The following is a 19,299-nucleotide window of genomic DNA, read 5'->3' as shown; positions in this document are numbered from 1 at the left end:
ACTCAGGAAAGGGGCCAGGGAGACCAACATCCCTTCTTTAACCCAGAGCAGGTACAGACCTGACAGCAGCAGGGCCAGCGAACCAGAATGACTCCGGCCTGGGAGCTGGTCTCACATGGAACATGCTGAAAACTATCAACTGCCCTGAAATGAGGCTGCAGCCTCGATAAAACTCCAGCTGGCCACTCCGCCTGGGCTGATTTGTGAGCTGAGTGAGGCCCTGCCTCTTGGGACAACTGCTGATCTGCAGCCCTCATGCATTTCAAAACATTGCCTGCAGCTGAAGCAGGGCCCTATGTGTGCTGGATGCCACTGAGCCACCAGGAAATGTCATGAATCCAGAGGAGACGAGGCCTCTTTGCTAGTGTGCCATGAATGTAAATTTCTTTCTTCAGGCCTGGGAGGAAAGATGGAGGTGCAGGCGGCTGCCAGGGGCTGTTGAGATATCTGATCCTGTTTGTATGGGTTTATATTCTGAACTGACTCTGAGGTGGCCATACTTGTCACGTCCAGGAATATTCTGGAGCAGGCCCAAATTAGAGTAATTTGACCCAGAATTTAGCCTTGACAATGAGAGAGGACTCTGCAGTACCAAGAGCTGGAAATCTCCAGCCATGAGTCTGTCTGTATCCTTTTGCTGACATCAGAAATGACTCTATGCTCAGACTGCACAGCACAATGAGACAAACCACTGGACACAGACATGGTCTGTGACCCAAGAACCCCTTAATGCCATCTGGCAAGGCAGTTACAGGAATCTCGTGAGGCTGGTGTGTACATTCTAGTTTACTGAATAATGTCATGTGAGGTCTTAAATGAAAGGGGGAGGATCACACTGGTTATTAATTTCACTGTAAAATGTATGTACAGACACTACGTAAGAAGTTATGTAATATATACTGAAAATATGCATCAAGGTATTAGTCACCAGCAGAAGTATAAAACGTTTCTGTCACACAAGAGATGTTTATGCACCTCTCTCTTTGTCAGGATGTAAGTTAAGCATTGTAAATTAACACAATGAATGCCTATTTATGTATCAAGTCAACAAAGAGATGTGAAGTCAACCGGGAAGCAGCACACAGGAAAAAACAAGCAAAGTGTAGTTATCCTGTCTGTGTGCAAAAACAATGAACTTTGGGGGGATATGTAGAAGGCAAAGAAGAGACCCTCCTCTTATCCTGCAGGTAGAAGGTAAACAGACGGCACGTTTACGTTAATGGCAATGGGATCTCAGCCAACCTAGAAGAAAACTTTGGGTGAGATAAAACTTCTTTAGACAAGAGGTTAACGCGTTTAGTCTCTAGAAAGTGTTATGATTTTATTTTAAATGTAACCATTTTTTCCCAATAGCCTTAGTTCTATAGCCTGAATCTCTAGACTATGATAATAAACATTCTTGTTTTCACAGTAAATATAGCTCCATGCTGCAGTGTTAAGCAAAGTGCTGGTACAGAGCTGAGTTTTACAAGTTGGTATGTACTGTTCCTTTAGAAACAGCAGAACTGGTATCTTCGTAGTGTTCAGCGGATAAGGGGCTGGACAAAGGGTAGACCTATTGTTAACCTGCAAGGCAAAGTAAGGGCTGGCATAGCCCAGGAGAGTGTGCTTGTGTGGCTAACAGGCAGGTGGTGTTAAGGAGCTGATACCCAGCTAAGTACAAGCTGGTGGTGGGTATAACAAGGTGACTCTCAGTCCTGGGAACCCAAGAACCGTCACATGGCCTGACCCAGATGGAGTGTTTTGGCAGCTCTCAATATCCTTTGTTCTTTTTTCTGCAAGAAAAGTCAGTGGAGCCCCAGCCTAGTGTTTCCGTGAGTTAAGGGCTGGGAACAGGAAATTAATAGTCAGGGCTATTAATACTGCCTTCCCCAGGCAGCTCTGAACAGAGCAGCACATCACAGGCTCCCTTCACAGCATGGAGATCTCCTGGTGTACATTCCTATCATACAGGCACGTACTGTGGTGTAGCCTCTGGGGACTCTGCTGGGCAAGTCCGGACTATGATGGTGAGTGAGTGGGCATCTCGGGGTGAAAATCTTACTGCTCCCTTTGCTCCCTGGCATCTTTCTGTGGCTCCCAAGCAAGCACTTGCTGTGAGGGCAAAGGACACAAGCAGCAGTGATGGGCAAATGTGCTAATCTAATGAAGGAGAAGACACTGAAGGTGTTTGTTGAGGGAAATGTGGGGAGGAATTATAGTCAAAGGGGGAACAAAAGAGAAACTGGAGAAACCCAAACGGCAGTTGTGGAGCTTGAGCCTTGCCTGAGGAGCAGCTCCTGCCCCTTGTTCTTGTTCTGAGCCCCGTTTAATGTGGAGCAGTACTGCTCGTGCTATAGGTTCAGGAATAGCTCTGTGGAGGCCACGCACTGACTGTCCTGTATGGACATCAGCCCTGGTGCAAGGAGCTCACAACCTGGTATGGACCCCAGCCAGAGCTGTTCAGTGGCACAAAGTACCATCAGCTGCCACTAGGAGCTGATTTGATTTCACAGAGGTGAGGTCAGGATTCTGAGCACATATCAAAGATCAACAACTGGGAGAGACACATCTCTGCCTTTGCCAAAGCGCCCAATATGGACTGCCGGAATTTGCCACCCATGGAGTTACTTCTGGCTGACTCAATTTGTGTCACCTGTACCCCCTGAGTGGCAGATCCCAGTGCTCTGTGGTGCTCAGTCCCCAGGTAACCAATAGCTACACACCAGCAGCAGTGCAAAGGTATCAGGAGCTGTGAGAAACAGCATGACTCCAAGGAATTGCGTGGGTCCTTGGACTTGTGACAACGACTGATCAAAGTAACTGGGCCCTAGAGAGAAGGCACAGAAGCTGCTGGAGGGAACTAGAACTTTCTCAGAATGAGATAATTTGATCTGCTTTTTGAGGTTGTTCTTTGCACGTTTGCTTCTGCTGTTTAGTTAATTTGCGCACCAGTTACATTTTCTGCTTATGGTAGGTCACATGACAGCCAGAGACCTTAAATTCTTCTGATTGGAACTCATTATGCTAAACTCCCTCCCCGCAACCCCAGAGCTCACCTTAATATTAGCATGGTTGCCCTGCTGTGAAGTAGCTGGGCAAACTTCACCAGAACCTCCTCACAGCCTTAGATCTTCATGTTCAACCCTGAAGTAGGGAGACTTGCCAGTTGGGGTTTGTTTTGTTTTACTAAGGGGTTCTAGCTAATTACAGAACCAGTCAATGGAGGCTATGAATAATATCTATACAGCTTCCCAGCCCCCGCACCCTGTGGTGGGCACGCTGTCTCGTTAGAATGCAAACCCCTGGGGGCATTGGGGCAGGAAACTTGTCACGAGCCCTGCCTGCAAAGTGCAAGCACACTGGGCCCTGCACGAACAGTAACAGACTATGTTTGCACCACTAGATTACTCTCAGAACAGCACCAACGAGCAGGTGGTTACATCGGCAAACACACTGTGTCCTCGGGCCATCCCAGGAGAGAAGGTGACTCGTGGCAACATCACCTACCTGTCCATCCATGAGGACTCCCGCTCCCAGCTGAGCAGTGCAGTCACAGTGTGGCTCATCCCCTGCCTCTATACTGCTGTCTTCCTGGTGGGGCTGCCAGCCAATGGGCTGGCCCTTTGGGTCCTAGCAACTAGGATTGAGAAGCTGACCTCCACCATCTTCCTGATGAACCTAGCTGCAGCTGACCTGCTCCTGGTGCTTGTGCTACCTTTTAAGATCTCCTATTACTTCCTGGGGAACCACTGGCCCTTTGGGGAGGGCCTATGCCGGCTCACCACTGCCTTCTTCTATGGGAACATGTACTGTTCTGTGCTACTGCTCATGTGCATCAGTGTTGACCGGTACCTGGCTGCAGTGCACCCTTTCTTCTCCCGCTCCTTCCGCAGCCCAGGCTTTGCTGCCTGCACCTGCATCAGTGTCTGGCTCATCACTGCCACCTTCACCTTGCCCTTGACCCTCTTGCAGCAGTCCTACCCCCTGGATAAGGTGAATATCACTCTGTGCCATGACGCCCTCCCCAGGCATGAGGATGCTGAGTACTACTACTATTACTTTGTGTGCTTGGTCGTCTGCGGCTTCCTTGTCCCCTTAGCGGTGATGCTGTTTAGCCACTGCTCGGTGCTGTGGGTCCTGCTGGGCAATGGAGAGAGGTATGCATACGCCATGAAGCTCACTGTCCTCGTGCTGCTCACAGTCGTGGTGTTCTACACACCCAGCAACGTCCTTCTCCTTGTCCACTATTCCAACAACTGCTCCAAGCTCTATGAGGACTTGTACGTCAGCTACATGGTGAGCCTGGCCCTCAGCAGCTTCAACAGCTGTGTTGACCCCTTTGTCTACTACTATGTCTCTGAGGACTTCAGAGACAAGGTGAGGCGGAGAATTTTCAGCCGCAGCAAGCGAACCATCACATCTCTGAAAACCTCTAAAGAGACTCTGCCTCAGAAGAGCTCCCATTCACAGTCCCTGGTGTGAGGTGCTGGCACCCCTCACTCCCATGGCATCTGCTCGCTCCAGGGCTGAGGTTTGGACACAGAGTAGAGTTCTGAGGTGCAGTCTAGGTAGAAAGTTAATCCAGGCAAGGAAGTGAAGGAGATAGATTCTTAAGACTGAATTCATCAGGCCCTTACAAACTCCTAAGAGGCTTGGAGCCCAAATTTAGATGGTGACTGCTATACGCATACTAACCTATAACAGGGACAGCACATATGACTTCCCATATGGCTGCTCTGCCCCCTTACTACGCTCACTGGGTGCTATAGGCAGGCTGTATAGTCGACTCTACATATAATAGCAGAGGTTGCTGGGGGAAGGAACCTAGAGTGTTTGAGGGAAAAGTGGAAGCTTGGGAATGTATTTGCCCAGTATTAAAACTTGCCCGAGCAAACTGACTGAGGGGGGCTGGGGGCAACTTACAGCCACCCACACACTAGTCTCAGCCTCTGAGCCCACACATCTTGTGCATGGAACCATTTGGCTGGCGTATCAGGTAGTTGCTCTGCACACAGCATGTGTCCATACGCAGGTAAAGTTAGAATCTTCTTACCTGACTTGGTAAACCCTCATTCATGGAAATACCAGAGTCTCCTTTTCCTAGCAAGGTCAGTTTTATCCCTATTTCAGCAAAAATAAGTACATTTAGGGGAAGTAGAGAAAGAGTTTTGCCAGAATTAAGAGTTTATAGAGTAAGAGAGAAAGTGGGAGTCAGAACTCCTGGATTCTATTCCAACCTCTCTCTCTTCCACTGATATGCTCTGTGCCCTCAGATAAGTAATTTACTCTCCTTGCACCTCAGTATCCCTACCTGTAAAATGGAGAGGATACTTATAAGGCTAAATTCATGAATGTGTGTAAAACGCGGTGAAATTCTCACGAGATGCATTGTTTCATACTAATTATTCTGTGTGAATGAGGTGAAGAAAGCTTATGCTCAAATAAATTTGTTAGTCTCTAAGGTGCCACAAGTCCTCCTTTTCTTTTTGCGAATACAGACTAACACGGCTGCTACTCTGAAACCTGCCTAATAAGCTGCTTCTCACTTCGCAAATCCTCAGCCCATTGCTGGTAAGAAATGTACAAACAATATCCACCCATTCCCTTTACACAAAATGCTCTGCTGTTCAGCACTTGTTATTTCTTTGAAGCAAACTGCCTGTCTTTAGTATGTTATGAAGGGAGACCAGCCTGTGCCCAGGAAAAAGGATTTTCATGTCTCTTCAAGACAGTATATTAATGAAGCATTGAAAACTCCCACACTGGAATCCCACACTTCTTTTGTGTAACCTCTGCTGAGACCCAACCACCCCACCACCCCAACCAAAAGAGCTGACCATGCTTGCAGCTGGATTCAGGAATGTGTTACAAATGTGACAAGTTACAGCCACTGTATCCCTCAAAACAAAATTGAAGGCACCTCCTGGCAAACAATGAAGCAGAAATGGATGGGACACCAGCAACTCCTTAGAACTGTTGAATACTTTGACTCTGCTGATATGTGTATTAATGTTGTCCTCTCAGTGCTCAGAGCCACAGCCCTGCACTAGGCCCCCCATGCAGTATTACGAGGCAGATGTTAGTAGAGAGGAGAGGAAGACAGAATTGTTTTAGAAATCAGTTTTTAATAAAATATTCATCAGTGTCTAAAACAACCCCTTTTCTGGACTCATACTAACATTTGTGCGAAGAAAACAAAAATGATCACAAAGCTGGTTTTTGGGTTTTTTTTAAATATTATTGGTGAAAAACTAGAGCCTATTTCCTACAGGTGCAATACTCAGAATGCTGAGAAAATACCAGCTGCTGAACGCAGGAGAGATATGATGGAGTTAGGCCAAGAACCAGGGCTATCGTCACTCCACCAGAAATAACACACATGAGAAAACAAAAACTGAGCAGAAGGGGTTTTTTTAACATTAAATTGACAGAAATGTATTTCTAAATTGACAATCTACTCACAATAATGAAATCCAGATTATTGCGCATTAAAGAATCAATGTCAGCAAAGCAAGTGCTGCTGTTTTCAACTCAATCTTTAAGTTGGTTGAATCTTTTTCTATTTGTTGTCTATTAAGGCTGATCAAGAAGGGGGAAAGGAGGAATGTGTGGACAAGAAAGAACAAAAGAACTTTTGATTTAAAATAAATACCATGGTAATGATTGCTCCTGATAATATTCATGTACAGTTACAGATATAAATACTAATTTCATTGGAGGGATTACAAGCAAAATCACTGATAACTAGAGAAAGCTATCAAATCTAATTAGCAAAGTACCTTGGTATAAACAGGCGCTTCTGTATCTCACAGACTCACTGGAGTTTCTCTCCCCTTCATGTTGAATCATTGTCAGAGGAAAGGAGAAGACTGTCTCTAAGCATGCGAGAGAAATGGTTCCAAATTGGCAAAAATCCCAAAGCAAACCCCACTGCTTGTCTGCCCTCTTTCATTCTCAGCCACTACACCCTGTTTTTTTGCTGGGCTAAAAATCTCTCTCTTCTCCCGCAAATAGCATTGAGGAGCTGATCCTGACAATGCAGATCGTCTGGGCCCTCAGTGCTCTGTCCTCTTAGCTCTCTCAGAGACAGGTGTGTGACTGAGTAGCCACGGAGCAAACACTGAGTATAAGCCTGTGAATGATCTAGAGTGTGAAGCCCCCACCCTGGGCCCAGTGGTTTACAGGGGACATATTCCCAGATGGAACATGTACTGGAACCAGCTCTTTGATGAGGGAGGGAAGGACAAGAATTTAATTTGCCTTGATAAGAGAATTATGATAATAGAAAATGGGGACAGTGAGTCTGGGAAAGGGAGAATGCAAGTGTGCATAATAGCTGGGCCTTCAACTGGGGCAAACATGGACTCCAACGCATAAAGTTACTCCAAGCAGCACCTACCTGTGGGTATAAGGCCTTCCTGCCTCATCATTGCTGTGAGGGGGGGAAAGTACCAGCTGCTCTTCTGTATTTGTATGTTTCTTTCCTTGGTTCCTTAAATAAACAGCCTGTTTAACTGCAGCAAGAAGTTGGCTGTGGGGGAGACAGACTACAGCGTTGCCAGCATGTCCTTAGGAACAAAGGAAGTTCTACCCTTGGGGTGGAAAAGGAAATTGATGGCACTGACTACCCTGCAGGTGCCAAGGTCACAAAAAGTGTTCTGGCCAGGAGACGATGCACAGGATCTCTACTAACCTAGAAGAGCTCTCTAGCCTTATGGGTACCAGGGAATGGTGAACCCTAGCACAGTAATTGGAATATGGAAAGCAGCATTGGCTGGTAGTTAGAGCAGGGAACCTGCAAGCAAGAGACCTGAATTTTAATCCCAGCTCTGCCACAGACTTTCAGGGAGTCCCAACCTCTTTGTGCTTGTTCCTCCAGTGATAAACCTGAGATGACGTTCACTTTCCTGCCTATTGGCCACACCCAGAGCCCCTCTAGTGATGGGCAGAGTAGTAATGGGCAGTGGGTAAGGGCAGTGCCAGCAGACCCCATCCTCCTGCTGTGGGTAATAGCGGAGAGCCTTTTTTGAATACTAAACTGGTGTTTTACAGTTAACAGAGAGCCAGAGAAGTGATGGGAGCTGGCTCTGTACTTGGTCAAAGCTTGGGGGAATTCATCCATCTCTACCCTCTTGTGTGCTGGGGTCACACCAGCTCCGCCTGCCCAAGGAAGGTGCCCAGCAGGGGCAGCACATCATGTGGGTGGGATTAATCAGCATATAATTATAATTAATCAACTAAAACAGAAAACCCCATAAAACACCGTTAATCTAATGAGACAATGACACCAACAAGTCAGGAAGCAAAGGGAGAGAGAGGCAGGTTGGGGACCTTGGAGCCAGGCATGAGGATTAGAGCTCCCAGCTACAGGAGGCCAAGGAGCCTGGCCCCAAATCACATGGAGCCTTGCCCAAGCACAAGGAGTGGAGGGCCAAGAAGCCAGATCACAGCCATGTTACTAAGGCGACAGTTCGTGTCTCACTCTTCCAGCCTTCTGGCCTTATTGAGTGCTGAGGCCGGTGCGAGCAAACAGCAGGGTTGCATTGTGAAGTCCCGATGTTTTTAAAAGAAGAAAATGCCTCTCACTGTAGCTTGCACTAGGCCTGTTATTTACCCAGAGGATAAATATTGACTTATGCTGCCATGTGTACACAATAGCCAGTGCTTGCCAGGCCAATTGCTTGCTGGAAGCAGTGCCAGCAGAGATGGAATGTAGTCTGAAGGCATTTGTTTACCTGCTAGGCAGGAATAGAACAGCTGGCGCTTGGGCTGTGCTGTGGGGCACTGTTAGGATGTGGTCCATTCACACACATTAAAAAGACACAGCAAAATCTCTACTGAGAAGCAGGACAGGCAGGCCACATTAGGATCCTGAGAGAAGAGTTCAGATCAGCAGGGGAAGGAGTGATTTGAAAACTAGCCAGCAGAGATAATCTGGAATTTATGGGCATTTCAGGAACTGAGCTGTGAGCTCAGGTCTTCCACCATGTCACATATGTTTGGGAAGTTTGAAGGCTGAAGCAACTACTCACCCCCAGCCTGAGAGACTGACACTGGAAACTTAAGAGCCACCACAGCTAAGGAATCTTTCTCTTGCTCAGCACTCTGGCTGGAACCAATACTTGAAAAATGGAACTTAGGGCTTGACTACATGGGGAAATTGGCCAGAATAGCTTTTATGGAATAGCTCCCTGAGTGGACACTATTCCAGAATAAAATCCCCTTATTCTGGAATAATCAGTGCACTCACAAAGTGCCCAAATTATTCTGGAACAGAGTGTCCACAAAGGGAGCTATTTCCCAATAGCCATTCTGGCCAATTTCCCTCTGTAGACAAGCTCTAAAAGTGAATTGGGCCTTTTCTTGTTTCCTTTCATGAACAAACACTCTCCATGTGGATTGACACCCCACTTTGTGCCGCGGGGAGGATGGAAGCGGGGAGAGGAAACACTAAGACTATTCTGCAACAGACAGATGCACGAAACTCCTCAAAGCAGGAAGAAAGACCCAAAATGTCTCTTCTCCTGCACTTCAAAAACAGACAGCTTTTGCTCTTCATTTCACTGCAAAATGCATTGCTTAGACCCCAGCTGTCACTGCTTAGGGCAGTTTAGAAGACAGGAGCCAAAACTCTGTGACAAAGAGGAGGGGTTTGTACCTGCCCAGCAGTCCTAGGGCCATACAGACTGTGCACAGAAATCTACATCAAGAACACCCATTGCACTGGGAGCCTGGTGGGAGAAGAGTAGAAATGGCTGGTGAAATCAGCCAAGGACTGAGAACACCATGGCCACAGGTCTCTTTTATTCTCATGCTGAAGTTACAAGGAGAGAGTAACCAGAGGGCAAAGGCTAGGAAGCTGCAGGCTGCATTTGGCAGTACTTATTCCAGCATGAATGGAGTTCAGCCACTTGACCCTAATCACCCCTATTGTGGGCATTCTTCCCAGGCAGAGTCTGCAGCCATGTCGTGGACTGTTAGGCTTTTAACTCCTGTGGAGTTCACAGATGATTTCACTTCTTTTGGAGAATGCTCCCCCTGTCAAGTCTGATGAACAATGAACTCTCCTTTCTGCAGAGGGCTGCTGGTGCAGTGGGCGGTAGGGGGGTGGTGGGCTGGGGTTGTTAACCCTTTGCTGTGGCATACTGAGCTAAAATACACTGCTTTTATTATTTTTAAAGAAAACTCCTCAGCCATCTCTCCCCAAACAGCAACTCAGCTGAGCACAGAGGTCTGGACTCAGTGTAGCTAGGAAATGGTGTTGCAGGATCCTTGTAACATACTTTGAAGTGGTCTAAGGGTTTGAATTCCAGCCCCTGTTCTCCTTGCCTACAGTGGGGCAGCACATTGGTCTCCCATCCTTGAAATAGCTCCTAAGAGGATGCACAAAAGGCAGGAAAATTGATAGAAAAATAATGCTGAGCACCCTGTTGGAGCTCCTGCCCCCCATCAGGAGGCAAAGCCTACAATTCTGAGGGTATCAGGAAGTAGTCGTCATTTGGTTTCTGTTCTGCAGCAGGTCATCTGTAGGAACAAACTCGTACAGGAGTTGATTCTGAGCCTCTTCTTTTTATTTTAAATTATTTATTTCTGTTGAAGAGAGAATATAATGAAGAGAAGTCATTTCCACCTCATGTCTCTTCTGCAGCAGTGGTGGGGCCAGGCAGGGACAAGCTTAAAATGTCCTTTTGAATTTACAATTTATGTTAGGAACTGACACTTCCAGGCATGCAGGTCCCAGCTGACATCCCAATGCGAGCCTGACCTGCAGCTGGTCCTCGGCCAAGGCAATTAGCGGAGTGATTATCAGTATGCCCTTTCTGCATTATTTACACTCACTCTAGACCCAGTGTCATGTTATACGATATCAGAACTTGATTAAAAAAACAGAACCTCCCCCTCACATGTCTCTCTCACCATTCTACTGTAGTCACCACTTCTTGAATCTTGTCCACTTCTCTCAATGTGCTGCTTGCTGTTGTCGGCTCTGCTGCAACCTCAAAGACGTCAGCTTCAGAAGCATAAGGGTCATACTCGTAAGAGTAGTAGGACAGGTCTGACTGGAGTGCAGGGCCTTCCTCTGGTTGAAAGGAAATAAAAAGAGGACATGCCTTAGCCAAAGGGTGCCTGCCACAGACAGCTCTTCCGCTTCTCAGCAGGATATGATAGGTATTGGGGGGAGTGGGGTAAGACACGAGAGGAGGCATGTTGGTCAGTCAGGGGAGCCGAACATCGCAAACCTCTCAACAGCAGAGGGGTAAGTGTTTGCTGACAGCCCTGCATACATCTGGGACTGTGTTACGGCACACAGGCCATTAAATGGTTCAATCCCAGACTACATACAGCAGAGCTGCACTGCATCAGGATTTTCTATATTTCCTCCTTTGAGATTTGGGTATTGGGGAAAATAAGAAAGAAAGCTTGGAAAAAGAGCTTTTTAATTTAAAAAACCACTAAGGCTATTTGTGTTTATTGTTGGCTGTGTGTAGGCTGGGGTGGGGTGAGGATGAGATGGCATACACACATTGTGTGTGGGGTGCTCATTCTGTGAGGGCATGCAGATCCTGTAGAAAGAAGCAGATGTTTGTTTAAAGAAGTTCATTTCAAATTACTTAACTACCAATTTTTTTAAAAGTTGAAAGTTCCTGTTTCAGGTACATCTCTGCTCCCTGCAGTTCCCAGCCCTCCAGGCTGAGGATACTGCTCCATCATAGGAAAAAGGGGAGGAGAAAGACGCAATCCCCACACAATTCAATAATGGAATTGGACACAGCACCTTCCCACATGTATGGGGCGCCATCAGAAGCTTCAATGGCTGAATCAGGGAGTTTTAGCTTCTGAAAACTATTATACATTAAGTAGAGATACAGCCTGGTCTGTTGGTTAGAACCAAGGAATGGGACTCAGGACCCCATGGCTCTGTAGGACCCTCAGCTCTCCTACTGACTATCCGTGCGATTCTGAGCAAGTCACTTCCCCTCTCTGCGCCTCAGTTTCTGCACTGGTAAAATGTGGAGAAGAATACTGACCCAGCTGAGTAAGGTCCTTTGAGATCATCAGATGGAAGTTACAGTTTTAAGTATCATTACTAATAAAAACAAGTACTAAGTCAGCTTATAGTCAATGTTAGAGCATTGTACTTTGTTCAAGTTCCAAGGGAGATTGGTTCATGTATCTGGATTGCTTGTCAGCCAATCTGATCACAGATTTTGGCTTGAACGTAGCAGGTGGTGCTGCTGGAGCCCCTCCCTCCCTCAGGACCGTCCCACTGACCTAGCAACTAGCTGGAGTGGGGCATGCGTAGCTGGGGCAAGACTCTCCATTTCAGCTGACTGACAAGCTACAGAAGAGCTACCAAAGGATAAGAAAGGGACAGAGCCTTCAGGAGTGGGACTGGAATGTTCCCTCTACCCTATCGTAGATATCAGACTCTTGTCTGGGAAAGGCCACTCACTCGGCATGTTTCCCATACAGAGCAGGCTATCATTATCTAATTTGGGTGACCTGCAAGGTGTCCCGAGGATAAGAGCACTGCTGAGGAAGACAGCTGAAAACATCCCAGGATATAACATGTCCTTATTTTCAGAGCTGCTCCTTTCTGCTGCAGTCTGGGCCGAGTTGCTTAGCCTCCCTGTTGGCTTCACTCATGTGACTACTCCAATCCAAGCCCAAGCAAACTGCTCACTTTATTCCACTTGCTGGAGGGAGGGAAAGTCCCAACATAATATTTTGTTTTATTTAACAGGAACCCTCTCCAAGGCCTCTGAAAAATGTTTGTACTCCAGAAATAACAATCCTGAAGGCCTTTTCCTACCACCTTCCACACCCTCCCAGCAGCTTGCTCAGCCCTAAGGCAAGGGACCACTTTCCTGAAAGGAAAGTCAGTCTCCATGCTCACTCTTTCTTGGCCTCCTCCATAGGAGAACCTGCCAGATCATGAGATCGTTCTATGAATAGATGAGTGCTGTCCACCAGGGATGGAATTAAGATCACAGTACTCACTCCTCCTAGGAATGCAACATTCAATTCAAAGCAAAGATGAAAGGCCAATGTTTCCTGTTACAAACAAACTGCTCCCCCATCTCCAAATGTTTGTGCCTCAGCCAATGTTTGCTGCACACTGATGGGATGAAACTAAAAAATGGCCCCTGGCCAACCCAATCAATCCTAAGCAGTTAATGCTCCTGCAAAGAATGTTCCAGCCAGCTGGTGTCATGGTGTAGCTCCGTGGGGAGTAAAGTTTATTCCTGAACTCTGGGGCTGGCTGGGAGGCAGTGTCTTCAGCACATGGGGCTGGGTGGTTTTACAGTGGCACCAGTGGCCTTTGGAAGAAGCCCCTGACAGCCCAGCTCCAGCAGAAGGAGGGTCAGAGCTGCAGAGGCAGGGGATCCCTGGGACTCACTGGACTCCCCTTGTTACTTACTTTACATCAATGTGACAAGCAACGTAGAAAAGCCAGTCAGCCAGAAATGTATGCTAGGTACTTACAGCCAGGTTTGCAACAAGGACCCTGTCCCAAAGAGATTACATTTTAAATAAAAGAGCATATGGCAGGGAGCTGACGGACAGGAAACACTAACGGAGCATGGAAGGTTAGGGGGGGGTCTTGTTGGATCCATGCTGTTCATTTAGATTTTCTTCCTACTGTCCAATTTGTCAGCAGTTCCCTGACGGAAGTAAGGTGATTTAAGTGTGAATGCCGCTCCCTAATGCCTACCCAGACAATTCCTGCAATTCTCTCCAACACAAGAGAAAATATCTGCGAGGCAGGGATGATCCATCTATTCATATTTGCCAGTCTGCAAACACATTTCTTGCAGAATAACAACGCCTGGTCCTATTGCGTCACTAGCGTCAGCTCCAGGACTTGGGACAGTTACTACAGAAGACAGGATCTGGTGATGCACAGGAACTCATTCTCTGGCTTCTCAAGACCACATATTTGCTGGGGTAGTGCAGCTGATGGGTTTATTGAGGGGATGATCCTCAATAAGTAGCTGTTACCCACATTAGGAATTCCACTGATGTGAATGGGACTATACTCCTGTGAGTAACTTTCCAGAGTGAGCCCAAGTACATTTCCAAGTTCCCCAGCAAATGAGCTGTCAGGGAACTGGGTCACATTGTTCCCATTGCTGGGGTAACACAGCCAAATGCTAACAGTGAAATTATCACTGAGGGCCAAATGGAGCCTGCACAAGTGATACGGCAAATGCACAAGGACTGCAGACAATATAAACACCACGAACCTCTGCAATAAAATGGCACTTCCTGGTGATTAAGTCTGTACTGAGTCCATTCTTCCCCACCCACCTGAAACTTGATTTGGCTCCTGGAGTTTTACATCCCTTTAGGAAATCACAGATTTAGACACGGATCATCTGAACTTGCACTAGAGCCCCACAGCACCTGAGCCGACTTAAACCAATCACATGCTTCATCACTAACAAACCAATGAGCCCAAATGGGACGTGGGGGTAAGGAGGGATTCATTCACTTGTTGAACTTTGATTCATTTAATGCGTGGTTGGTTGGTTGACCTAAGATGAGCCCAGAGGATTATTTAGAGTCACATGCTGTTCGCTCTTCCTGAAGCAGGATTTAGCTTGTTTTATTTTAAAACTTTCACTCTGCCATGACAGCTCAGTGCAGAGAAGCATCCCTGCTTTCCAGGAGCTTCCTGCTTCCTACTGAAATGACCAAGGCACTCGGAGATCCTGTGACCCAGTCAGGCACAATTGTTTGTGTTTAAATGTACCTGTGCCTATGGTGAGCAAAAGGGTGCACATTTTAGACATTCAAATAAAGAAGACACCTGGCATAACAGAGACCAGGTCATCTGTGAATTCCACCTCTTTTGCCCTAGTCTATAGACAGTGTGGCCAGCAGTACCTCTGTCTATAGTGTAGTGACGTAGCCATGCCACTATAGTTAAGGTTGGGTTTAAAGGTCAACCTTTCTAAGTCCTCTCAAATCAACATGCTTAGACAGATCCTTTTACAATTCGTTTGCCTCAGGAGCGTGCAGAGTATGACTAGTGACCCAAACTAGGAGTCATTAGATCTAGGAGTTGCGGAGATAAAAGTCCCCAAAATATAGCCATTTTTCAAAAAAGTTTCTAGGTGGGCTTTTTTGTGGAGAGTTAGAACAGAGTTGGCACTAGGCATAAGCAAACTAAGCAATGTCTTAGGGCCCCAAGCCACTCAAGGGGGCCTCCTATTCGCTTTTTATTATGTGTTGTGGTGAGGGGTCCCCAAAATATTCCTGCTTAGGGCCCCAATGAGCTAGCACTGCCTCTGAGTTAGAGGCCAAGCTATTGCTGTGATGTGGATCAAAATCCACCAAGTTTTATCCGAGGTAAAGCATGGCACTCACTAAAACTCTGGGGGACCCAAACTGAGAATGGTATTTAAGAAAATATACATTTTTTACAGTCTGCATACACCAAAGCAGAAAAACAGCTAGAGGGTTTCCATTCCCGCCATCTGATGTTTTAAATCTCGACTCTTGTAAGTGCTCTAAAATCCAAATGATTACTCGGACTGCTGTCTCACTGTGGCATGGGGTAACATTAGTGATCCAAATTTGGGGTCATTTGACCAAGGGGCTCCTGAGTTACAGGCGCCCCCCAAAATGGTTTCCTTCTGCTGCCTTGCACTGTTAAACCAAGAGGTACTATTGACTTGTTGAGTCACAGACCTCGTTGAGACTGATGGGTCTGCACTAACCCTTCCGGTAACACAACTTAGGATACGTGAATCACACGCGCCCCATCCTCTCCCCAAGAGAAAAGGAATTCTGGATTGAATGGCCAGAAGTCGCTGCAATGTGAGAGTCCTGGGTGGCACTTTTATTTTGGGATGAATGTAATTGAAGTATTCGGGAGGAAAAAATCAGACATGTGACTGCTTCCTGGGAGGGGAGGAGTATTAGGGGACAGAGGAGTAGGGGAATAGGGGATAAGGGTTTGGGGTTGCAGTGAGGGGAGGGGGAATAAATGCAGATGGGTGGCAGGGCAGAGGAGAGAGGTTGGTGGCTCAGGTGAGTGAGGCATGAGGATGGGGGGGTCTGAAGGGAGATGTGGGGGTGAGTGGCAGGGAAACTGGGGGAACTATAGGGACAGGGGCACCTGTCAACCCCACATTCTTGCCCCACTAGGGATCTGAGGCCCCCTCCCCGCCAGATGATATGAGGAGTCTTGCTCCTGTGGGCGGGGCAGCAGAACCAGGGGAGGAGGGACTCATGCACCTTCAGTGGAAATATTGTGGGGCTCCACACCCATGTAAACTTGCACATTCAGCTGGGAACATCCCATTGAGATGAATGAGCCACTTCACACCTTTCAGAGCCTCCTATGCTGCAGACTGGTGCACAGAGTAGCCTTTTCCCTCCATCCTCCCTCTATCCTTCCCATTTAAAGGATGATGCTTCTAAGTGCTCTAAAATCGGCATGCTTGCATGGATTTTCTTAAAGACTAACAGACGTATTGGAGCATAAGCTTTCGTGGGTGATGCATCCAATGAAGTGGGTATTCATCCACGAAAACTTATGCTCCAATACTTCTGTTAGTCTATAAGGTGCCACAGGACTCTTTGCCACTTTTACAGATCCAGACTAACACGGCTACCCCTCTGATATATGGATTTTCTTGAAATTCACTATGCCTAGTGGGAGTACAGAGTAGGGTTACTGACCCAAATTTGGGGTCATTTGAACCAGGTGTTCCAGAGATATAAGCCACACAAAAAATGACCATTTTTCTAAAAGTTTCTAGGTGTTGGGGTTTTTTTTTGTTTTTTGTTTTTGCACAGAACTAGAGATCAAACTATTGCTGTGATGTGGGACAAAATGGTCTTGGTCAGTCTTTACCCACGCTAATGCCTGGCACCCTGGAGGCCCAAACTGTGGAAAGTATTTCAGAACACATTCACTTTTTCGCCTGCGTAGATGTCCAGTCTGGAAGGATTACAGCGCGCATGCACCAATAAAGAAAAAAGACTCTCAGAGCGTTTCTACGCAGCTACTTTATGTTTGCCTGGGGTAGTTAGAGGGAATGTGCTGAGGCCACTACCCCTGCTGACCCCGCCACTGATGTTTCTAATCCAGACCTTTGTACACCTATTCAATAAAGATTTAATAATTTATGCTGCTTGCTACAAGTTGTTTGTGTTGTAACAGGTTTTTATTTTATGGGAGGTTTACTGTGAACACAGCAACATAGTCAGCAGCCAGTCTAACCAAAATTTTTGTTATATCTGGTGGGCATGAGCCAGAGGACTTGGGGGGCAGGGTGGGAGAGGAGGCCGGGGACAGAGAAAGGGGTTGTGGCTGCGGAGGGAGTGGGAAATGAGGATGGATAATAGGCAAGCCTTAGAGTGGCTGTTTGAAAAACGGATATTTTAATAGCCCCACAGGGGGAAGGCAAGTGGCTACTTCCTGATCTCAGGGCAGATTAATGTGATGTTTCCAAAGACAAACAGCACAGAGGATTGGAACTGACAGTGCAGGTACCTTGATCAAAAAAAAAGTGTGCAGGGCTAGCGTTGCCAATATGTGGATTCTGGGCAATTCCTAGATCACAAGGTTACAGAAGTTTTCGGGAGAGCAAGGAGTACACCATGACATGGGGACTACAGGCTGATTTGAGTGGATGCCTGCACAGGCATCATATTTTCCCCACTCTGCAGCAGTGACTTAAAAGGTGGTGATTTACCTGATGTTGTGATGACTCACTCAGGCAGAAATGATCTGGGCCTTATTTTTGATGTACACTTGATGTACAGTTATGAGAGCAGATTTGGATCGCATCACAGATGTGTGTCCAGGAGCTCTGACAGTTTTCTCTGATTTGGTTAAGTGTCTGAATGATTGTTACGGTGACGATATGAAAGCTATTATTAGGTGCTGGAAGAACATTAATCAGGAAATTGGAAGGTTCATGGCTAACTGGAAAACGTGTACTGTCTGGCATATAAACATTACAAGCGCTGACACCTCACTGTTCTTGGAGAGAGGGTACATCTATTGGATAGAGCTCAGAGGATCTTTTCTCAAACATAAAAATGTCAGTATTCTGGAACATATATCCTGTCTGTGATTTGTCTCGCTGGCCTTGTCACAAACTCCACCCCACCATCCATTTTGACACATGACCAGGAACATGATTCTACAGTAGCTGTAATTGTCCTTCACTCCAGGCAATGCATGCAAATTGGGTTATTGGAGGGGAGAAATAACAGCAACAAAAATGTTTGCATACCAGGGAGTGAGGACTTCAAGAAGGTGTGTTCCCTGCTTACACTGGGCGGCCTGGGTACCATGGTGGGGAGGAGGCCAGGTTGGAGGGGAATGGGTTAGTGGCAGGGCAGTGATGTGTATGTGTGTGGGGTGACTGGCCTGGTATGATGGTACAACTACCTAAATGATTACTAACTCCTATCAATGACATATAATTTCTTGTTAAAAAATACTACAACATTCAACAGCAAACAACTAAATTAATGTAGAGTTAAGATTGCTTGGTGACATGTTGTTGCCTTGTAGAATGCTGAATTGAGCAAAACTCAAACTTCTGAAAACCAGGGAATGCACAGTTAAGGTTGCCCATGCAACCTTAACTCTGCCCTTTTTCAGCACTGCATCAATTTGCTCCATAGACACATATACATTTGCTCTACTAACCCAACAGTTGCCGAAATGTGCACGCTCTTCATCTCCTTTTACAACCTATTCATTCTCATGCACAAGATTCCACCTAACACTACTAAAGGATAAAAAGGAAAACAAAACAAAAAAGGTTGCCCATGCCACCTTCCTGGTGCACTCTTCAAGCAAAGTCTCAGTATGTACATAGCACACAGTCACATTAACCTTTCATACTATAAGATTCAGGGGGTCCACACCCTGGTTTACACTCACACACGGCCAATTCACCAGAAAGAATGACACACAGGTACAATTTATGAACCACTTCACAGCCTTTTACAACCCCGTTACACTTACTCACAGGATACCATATCAACCTACACTTTCACTTACCCATCATTAAAGCATAAGAATCCTTTTATATTCCACCTCACTGCTGACAATATCCTTTGTAGTAAAAGCCTTGTGCCCTGCTACTGACACTCTACACAATTCTGCACAGAAATGATGCATGCTGCATCCTGAAGGTGCACATGTATCTCTTCCCTCTCTTCACAAGAGAATGCAAAACATAGATTTCTTCACATCACAATCATAGCCCTGTCACACACCTCAAAGTAGTCCACAGATCTCACAAACACACCTTTACCAAGCAGAGTTAACTACCGCTT

At 46.6% G+C, this 19,299-nt stretch overlaps 2 protein-coding genes across 4 annotated transcripts in view; one reads left to right on the top strand and one right to left on the bottom strand.

The window, feature by feature from the left end:
• Window positions 1-1,023: 1,023 nt before the first annotated feature.
• Window positions 1,024-5,447, top strand: F2RL3 (F2R like thrombin or trypsin receptor 3). Its single transcript, XM_007072121.4, has 2 exons — window positions 1,024-2,009; window positions 3,386-5,447. The coding sequence occupies exons 1-2, from the start codon at window positions 1,919-1,921 to the stop codon at window positions 4,462-4,464; spliced, it is 1,170 nt and encodes a 389-aa protein (XP_007072183.3). The 5' UTR covers window positions 1,024-1,918; the 3' UTR covers window positions 4,465-5,447.
• CPAMD8 (C3 and PZP like alpha-2-macroglobulin domain containing 8) overlaps window positions 3,084-19,299 on the bottom strand; it is a 138,006-nt gene continuing 121,790 nt past the window's right edge. The window contains exons 52-53 of one of the 3 annotated variants that reach the window (XM_043536043.1): window positions 10,900-11,062; window positions 3,084-3,126 (exon numbers count right to left, since the gene is read on the bottom strand). In XM_043536043.1, the coding sequence (XP_043391978.1) occupies window positions 3,099-3,126; window positions 10,900-11,062 (191 nt within the window). In that variant the 3' untranslated portion in view covers window positions 3,084-3,098. Of the gene's footprint in view, window positions 3,127-8,019; window positions 11,063-19,299 lie in introns of those variants that run through there. The other 2 variants (XM_007072122.4, XM_037886055.2) reach the window with 2 other exon arrangements.

The sequence above is a fragment of the Chelonia mydas genome, chromosome 25 (assembly GCF_015237465.2).
Source record: "Chelonia mydas isolate rCheMyd1 chromosome 25, rCheMyd1.pri.v2, whole genome shotgun sequence".
NCBI lineage: Eukaryota > Metazoa > Chordata > Testudines > Cheloniidae > Chelonia > Chelonia mydas.
Note: the sequence above shows the minus strand (reverse complement) of the source record. Positions and strands in the feature narration are given on the sequence as shown.

Excerpts from the sequence above, each read along its gene's own strand:
- F2RL3 (XM_007072121.4), top strand. The coding sequence starts at position 1,919 with ATGGAGATCTCCTGGTGTACATTCCTATCATACAGGCACGTACTGTGG. Across the intron at positions 2,010-3,385 it reads GGCAAGTCCGGACTATGATG|ATTACTCTCAGAACAGCACC; the intron begins GTGAGTGAGTGG and ends TTGCACCACTAG.